At 41.9% G+C, this 7,993-nt stretch overlaps 1 protein-coding gene across 1 annotated transcript in view; it reads left to right on the plus strand.

Annotated features, from left to right (window-relative positions):
* The first annotated feature begins 2,009 nt into the window (after positions 1-2,009).
* Positions 2,010-7,993, plus strand: part of slc37a3 (solute carrier family 37 member 3) — a 15,567-nt gene continuing 9,583 nt past the window's right edge. The window contains 3 exon segments of the mRNA XM_020619172.1: positions 2,010-2,101; positions 5,494-5,718; positions 6,653-6,767. Of these exon segments, the coding sequence (XP_020474828.1) occupies positions 5,642-5,718; positions 6,653-6,767 (192 nt within the window). The 5' untranslated portion in view covers positions 2,010-2,101; positions 5,494-5,641.

The raw sequence follows: 7,993 nt of genomic DNA on the forward strand, positions 1-7,993 counted from the left end.
AATACACAGAATTAGCTATGGATGCAGAGGAGCATGGCTGTAAAGTTAAAGTCAGCTCAGTGGACATTGGTTATAGGGGATTTGTAGCCAAGTCAGCTGTCTCTTTGCTAGGTGAGTTGGGTATAAATGGACGGACACTGGGATACCTGTTGCAACTCAGAGAGTGAGAGGCAGAAAGATCCTTTAATGTTTTTAAGAAGTTTAATGTCATTCTCAGAATTATTAACTTGTTTGTCTAACAACTGACAGTACACAGATATAGACGCCTGCTTGTTATGATGGTGTCAGATTAATGATTCTAGATATCACCCTGTGACAGATTAATGTGTCTGCTTGTCACCTTTAGTTGGGCTAGACATATTTGTAAGACAGGCTGATGTGTTGCATGTTTTATTGCCTTAACGGTGTTTTTAAAATGTTTATGATGTTTGGAGGTGTCTGGTGGTATCATTAATTAGAGACATGTCAAGAAGGTAGTGTTTGCTCATTATTAGTGTCAATCATCATGTGACCTGCAGCTGTTATGACACTTGCATGTTTATTAAACATTTCTTTTATTTTTATGGCTTCTGAAGCTGTGACCATGTCTGACCACTCTAGGTTCAAATGGTGTCTATTGCGCTGGGGGTCAAAGAGAGATAAGGTGGATAGACCGTGTCTAGACCAGGAGGCACTTGTAAAGAGTATAAAAAATTCAGGAGCTCTGTAAACTGTACTGCTTCATGAACCAGAAACATTTGTGCCCTTTTTCAACAAATCCAATACCTTGCTTCAGACTGAAGAGACTTTGAGTGTTTTTTCAAAAGATAGGGAAATCATTACTGGTGTGTACCTGACTGATACTGACCCAGGTCAAGTTCCACAGCAGTTTCTACACTCAAATAATAGTCATTAGATGCAATGTACTTAATAAGCCACTCAGCCTCTCCCCAGGCCCTACTTGCAGGTGTAGATGGTGACACGTGTGGAGCAGACAGAATGCAATTCATAATCATAGCTGTGGTCTGAGGACTGTATGTTGGTGATGGAGACTCTGTGCCCTTTAACAGCGGCACTGAATCTGGAGCCGGTGGCTGGTAAACTGAAGTCAAAATGTGGGACTGCTCTGCAGTTTCCATGACCCACTAGGACACTGGTGGACACAATATTTAGCTTTATTTTGAAAATCTTGCCCCATTCTGATGAATGGGAAAATTCTACTTCAGCATACTTTCAGGTATGAACATGTTCAGCTCCTCAAGGACATTCATGCTTCTATTCATAATTTTTCTAAACTTTGTACTTTTGAAATATTTAGCTTTATTTTGAAAGTTTGCCTCATTCAAATGAATGGGAAAATTCTACTTCTTCATACTTTCAGCTATTTCAGGTATCAAAATGTTCAGCTCTTCAAGGACATTCATGCTTCTCTTCTGGAGTCTCACTGTTCACTCCTCTCTTTTCTCCAGTCATCAGCTTTCATTCACTTTCTCTCTCTCTGTACCCTGAACATAACTTCCTCCCTCTCTCTGTCCACCTCTCTCTCTCTGTCTCTTTATATATGTCCATGTCTGCTGTTTGCTGGCTGTTTCTGTCTAAAATGACATTATGGACAAGCTATTTAGAATGAAGTAATGACTGAAACTTCTGAAAATTTTATATTGTTTAATTTGCATTTGCAACATGCATACTGTTTATATTTTTACATATATTAACTTTTGTCCTCAGTCTTTATCCTTATTTTTTTGTTTCTCCCAAATCCTTTTTTTCCATACTATCACTTCACTACACGTTTCTTGTGTATGTGACAAATTAGCCTTTTTTTTTTTAAATCCCTGAACCTTGAATATATAGAGGCTACAATGTAGTGGAAACTTCAATCCATGTTGCACTGTCAGGCACTAAACTGGAGTGTTAAATAAAAGTACTTTGGGTGGTGTATAACTTGGCTTTAACCCACAATAGCTGACTTCTCCTGGCAGTCCCAGCTGTGCTCTTATACCTGTACTCCCACTCCTGTCCTGCTGATGGTATCAGTGCTCCGGCTAGTGACGTCTCTGACACGGAAACAGCTTGTTGTCGCCCTGGGCAGAAGCTGGTAAACAGTAACCGGAGATGGAGGGTAAGAACACGGCTTCATTTCTTTGTTATTTTTAGTAGTTCGAAAATGTAACATAAGCTCTTTGTTTGTAGACGTTTGCTTTTACTTTTAGTGTAGCAGACCCTGTGTAAAAGCCCGGTCACCATGTAACGATGTCTCATCCGCATTTTCACTCCCTTTGGAAAATGTGTGCAGAAAAGTGGAAAATGCTACCGCTATGAGAAACTAAATTCTGGCGTAAATGAACTCAGTTGACTGATTACCTCTGCTAGCACTGCGCCTTGTAAATAAAACACGATGTTCATATGTACATGCTAACATTTTTTTTTCTTTAAACACAAAATCTCAAACTCAACACGAGTGATAACCTGAGGGCTCGTCTGTTCTCTTATCTGTAGGCAATTGATGGCGTCCTTTGAACGGGACGTCCTGCTTATATTTCCGTTTTCGGTGTGGTGTGTTACAAACAGCGCACAGTATTATAGTCTGACTTGTCAGTTCTTTGTAGGTTTGAAAATTGCCACCAGACACTAAGCAAATGCTAACGATCTTGTTTGCCTTTCATGGAATTTGCCTAACAAACACAGTTAAAGGTAACTGTCCGCCTTTGTTTGAACTGATAAGAGGTTGTGTTTTTCGGGATGGCAGGTCGATGTGTGGCTGCATGTCTGTAGTGTGAAAATGCAGAAATTCTTTCTGTATGAAAAAGTATTTTGGCAATAACAAAAAATGTTGTGTTTAGAAGTTATCCTGTTAATCACACCCTAAGGGTTCTTTTTAAATTACATTTAATTTAGCAACAACCAACAGACAGTTTACATAATGTTATGTGTTGTTTAACTTTCTGAGTGGAGCAGGCATTTAAAACTTTTTCATAATTTTTTCAAATATTTACCAAGGAAGTTATACGTGTTTTAAATGAATGGTTCTCAGTGTTATGGTTTCTGGCTCCCAAAATGATGCCATGTTTCTCAAACATCTGAGTTGCAGTGATAGTGGCATTACTCATTCGGCAGAACTTTTAGTACACTGGAATTGTTTGCACTTTAATTTAACAGTGTCTCTCTAATATTTATATTAAAAAATTCTGGCATATTGTTATAAAAAAAACATGATTATTGTCTGCACTTGCTACCTTTAGAAATATGAACTAAGTAGGCTAATTAATATAGTAAGCACTGATTCCAAAACAGTCCAGTGAGTCAATACAGTGAATATCAGATTGGTGCTTGTCATCCTGTGATATTCTGAGTTGTGGTCACTGAAAAAACTTGGATCCATGCATCTTGAGTTTCTAACTGTTGCCTGTGTAAACAACATAGTCAGAGCTGAACAGGATAGTGGGGGAGGTGGCATGGTTTCAGAGGCAATTTGTGTAACACTGGCCCCATTGATACCTGTAGCCAGCAGAATACACTTCAGCATTCATATTAGATGCACATAATACTGGCTGTCTTTGACACCTAAGGGGGTGGATGCATTCATTGAGAAAGTAGTGCCTCTAGCTCCGCAGGAGGAACCCCAAGCTATTCCCAGGCCAGTCTCTTCAACGTGTCCTGGGTCTGCCCCGAGGCCTTCTCCCGTAGGGACATGCCCGGAATACCTCCCCAATGTCCAGGGGGCATCCTAAACACACCTCAACTGGTTCCGCTCAACATGGAGGAACAGCGGCCCTACTCAGAGCTCCTCACGGGTGACTGAGCTCCGCACCCTATCCCTAAGGGTGCGCCCAGCCACTCTCCGGAGGAAACTCATTTCTGCCTCTTGTATCTGTGATCTCATTCTTTCGGTCATGATCCAAAGTTCATGGCCATAGGTGAGGGTAGGAATATAGATCGACCGGTAAATTGAGAGCTTCATCTTATGACTCAGCTTCTTCACCACAACGGACCAGTACAGAGACCACAATACTGCGGGCACCGCACCGATCCGTCTGTCAACCTGCCGCTCCGTTTTTCCCCCCAACAAGACCCCAAGATATTTAAACTCCTCCACTTAAGGGAGCAACTCGCCCCCAACCTGGAGAGAGCAATCCACCTTTTTCCGACTGAGAAGCATGGCCTCGGATTTGGAGGTACTAATTCTCATCCCTGCCGCTTCACACTCGGCTGCAAACCCCTCCAGTGTATGCTGTAGGTCTTTAACTGGTGAAGCCAACAGAACCACATTATCCGCAAAGAGCAGAGACGAAATTCTGTGGTCACCAAAACAGGCACCCTCTGTTCCCTGGCTGCACCTAGAAATTCTGTCCATAAAGATAATGAACAGACTCGGTGACAAAAGGCAGCCTTGGCGGAGTCCAACATGCACTGGTAACAGGTCTGACTTACTGCCGGCAATGCAAACCAAGCTCCTACTCTGGTCATACAGGGAATGGACAGCCCATAACAACAAGCCCCACACCCCATAGTCCTGAAGTACCTCCCACAGGATGCCATGAGGGGCACGGTTGAATGCCTTCTCCAAATCCACAAAACACATGTAGACTGGTTGGGCAAACTCCCATGAACCCTCCAACACCCTAGTGAGGGTATAGAGCTGGTACAGTGTTCCATGGCCAGGGCAAAAACCGCATTGTTCCTCCTGAATCCAAGGTTCGATTGTTGGCCAGATTCTCCTCTCCAGTACCCAGGCATAGACTTTCCCAGGGAGGCTGAGATCATCGATCTCCGAACTCCGGGTATTCTGGTGCCATGTGCACTGATGGACACCCCTATGTTTGAACATGGTGTTCATTATGGATAAACCATGACTAGCACAGAAGTCCAATAACAACTCACCACTCGGGTTCAGATCGGGGAGGCCGTTCCTCCCAATCACACCCCTCACTGTCGTTGCCCACGTGGGCATTAAAGCCCCCCAGTAGAATGCACCGGCCCCCTACGGCCTCTCCAGCAGGTGGTGGGCCCCCTGAAGAGTGGCTCCACGTTGTGGTTTCAGGCTAAGTGTGTGAGTGCCTGGCCACCAGGCACTCACACGCGAGCCCCTCCCCCAGGGCTGGCTCCCGGGTGGGGCCCCGGTGACCCCATAAAGGGTGGGGTAAACGTATTTTGATTTTTTTTTTTTTTTTTTTTTTGTGATACGTGGCCTAGGAACCGCCATTTGTCTGGTCTGTCACCCAGGACCTGTTTGCCATGAGAGACCCTACCAGGGACATATAGCCCCCAACAACATAGCTCCTGGGATCATTCAGGCACTCAAACCCCTCCACCACGTTAAGGTGTCGGTTCCAGGGAGGGAAAATAATATTGTTTATATATAAACAATATAATTTTGTGTTCTCGCTTATTCAACTAAGGACTAATAATATATTTATGCCATTAAACTTCTGTGTAGGCTGTGATCCTATAATCATTAATAAACTGAAGTATGTTTTAGTATTTTAACATTGGTTTCCAATTCCTTCTTTCCAGGCCTCTGTGTTGTTCTTCTAGTGTGTTTGTTCAAGCTGGCATAGTTGGAGACTGTACCTGAACCCTCTCCCTGTCCAGTTGCTGTTCCAAGGCCTCCACCAACACCACCTTCTTCCTCATCCACTTCCTCCTTCCAGCTGCCCCTGTGATGCCTCCCTCGTGTTGTGGTTGCCTGTCACAGTACACCCATCACCATCTGGTTGTCTTCCTCCTCACCTTCTTTAGGTAAACTAGACCCACCCAACCTTTTGTTCTGTTTAGCATTGTAAATGTACTCCTGGGGTTTGTCACCTGTCAGTGTTACTTTTTTTTTTTTTTTTTTTTTTATTTTTTAGATCTGTCAAACAACAAGAAAGATGAGATGTCCTACAAGTCTGTACAGCAGTTTTGAAACAGAAATGTCTGGATTAGTCATTCATAGCTTTCTGAGTCTGACAAAATAGTTGAGTTGCATAAGAGAGCTTAAAGTGAATGGAAATATCAATATAGCTTGGATGGAAACACGCTGGACGGATGTGTGCTGTTCAAGTGAGGTTAGATTAACTCAGTTCTGATAGTAGTCAAGATAGTACATAGATTTCTAGTTGTTGGAGTTGCTACACAGATTGAAAAATAGTCAAAAGTAAGCAAAATGGAATGTACTACTTTGTGATTGTAAAGAGCTTTCAGAAAATGTAAAAAAAAAAAAAACTGTGCATTGTATGGTTTTTCTGTTTTTTTTTTTAAGTATTTAAGAAATATACATAATTTTAAAATGTGCGATGAATTAAAGCATGATGGGTCATATTTATGGCCATCATGCTGTATGTTTTTTTTTTTGTTTTGTTTTTTTTTATTTCTGCCCTGCTCAGTAAGTTAATTTTTAATTACAGCAGTTGTATAACACATCTGTGGCCTTGTGACCATGTCACTTATCAGGAGCAATGCAAAGTACCCTCTACAGCAGTTAGTGCACATGATACTGATATTGCAACTCAGCAGAAGAGTTGAGTCTTCTTGGTTTTCTCAATTTCCCATTTAAATGACTGTTAGGTAAGTAAGCAGTTGCATGTCTTTCTTGAAGCATGAACTTTTGTTTCTGCACACATGCTTCCAAATGCATTTCTATTTTATAACTTTTGCTTTTATTTTCTGAGAAAACTCTTTTCTTTGTGTCTAGCTATGTGTTGCTGCATGCCTCCAGGAAGACCTTCAGCAATGTGAAAGTGAGCATCTCAGCTCAGTGGACGCCGTCTGTCCAGAATGACAGCTTCCCTGCGTTCTCCCCCGGAGAGGTACTGAACACCAGCAAAAACATGGTCATACCAACAAATAAAGAGCAGTGTTTCTTCCTTGCATACTGTTTAAAAAAAACCTGAAAGTTGTCTTTGGAAGTGGAGGAGGATCATCCAGTGAACAGTCTCATTGTGATTTTCTCTGTCTTTGCCATTAGAGAGCAAAATAAGGGTGATATTTACAATTTCAAATCAGAAAAAGTTAAAATGGTATGTGACACTGAAACTGTGAACCCTAACCCCAAACCTAACCCTAACCCTGCATCCATTTCTTCTCATCCATAGCACTTGTAATGTCCTCCATCAGGTCGGTAATGGCCAAAGAATTCGATCGGTTCGACCTAAAACCATATTGGCAATCAGAGAGGATTTTATGTTTGTCAATAAATGTATCTAATCTGTTATTAAAGAGTTTTTCCAGAATTTTTGAAAATTGTGACAACAGAGAAACCGGTCTATGATTTGTGAAGTTGTGCTTATCACCAGATTTATACAGAGGAATAACCTTTGCTATTTTCATATTGTTGGGGAACTGCCCAAGTCGAAACGACATGTTAAAAATATGGGTTAATGGTTTGCATATCCCGTCAATTACCCATTTAACAGTTGTCATAGTGATACCATCACTATCACTAGATAGATATTTGGCAGCACTGTATAAGCAGAAACGTCCTACAAGTTCCTGGGCTCCACTATCTCCCAGGACCTGAAGTGGACGTCCAACATCAGGACCATCATCCAGAAGGCACAGGAGAGGAATGGACTTCCTGTGCCAGCTGAGGAAATTTGACCTGCCCCAGGAGCTGCTGATACAGTGCCTTGCGAAAGTATTCGGCCCCCTTGAACTTTGCGACCTTTTGCCACATTTCAGGCTTCAAACATAAAGATATAAAACTGTAATTTTTTGTGAAGAATCAACAACAAGTGGGACACAATCATGAAGTGGAATGAAATTTATTGGATATTTCAAACTTTTTTAACAAATAAAAAACTGAAAAATTGGGCGTGCAAAATTATTCAGCCCCCTTAAGTTAATACTTTGTAGCGCCACCTTTTGCTGCGATTACAGCTGTAAGTCACTTGGGGTATGTCTCTATCAGTTTTGCACATCGAGAGACTGAAATTTTTGCCCATGCCTCCTTGCAAAACAGCTCGAGCTCAGTGAGGTTGGATGGAGAGCGTTTGTGAACAGCAGTTTTCAGTTCTTTCCACAAATTCTCGATTGG

Source organism: Monopterus albus, unplaced genomic scaffold, assembly GCF_001952655.1.
Source record: "Monopterus albus unplaced genomic scaffold, M_albus_1.0 scaffold216.1, whole genome shotgun sequence".
Classification (NCBI taxonomy): Eukaryota; Metazoa; Chordata; class Actinopteri; order Synbranchiformes; family Synbranchidae; genus Monopterus; species Monopterus albus.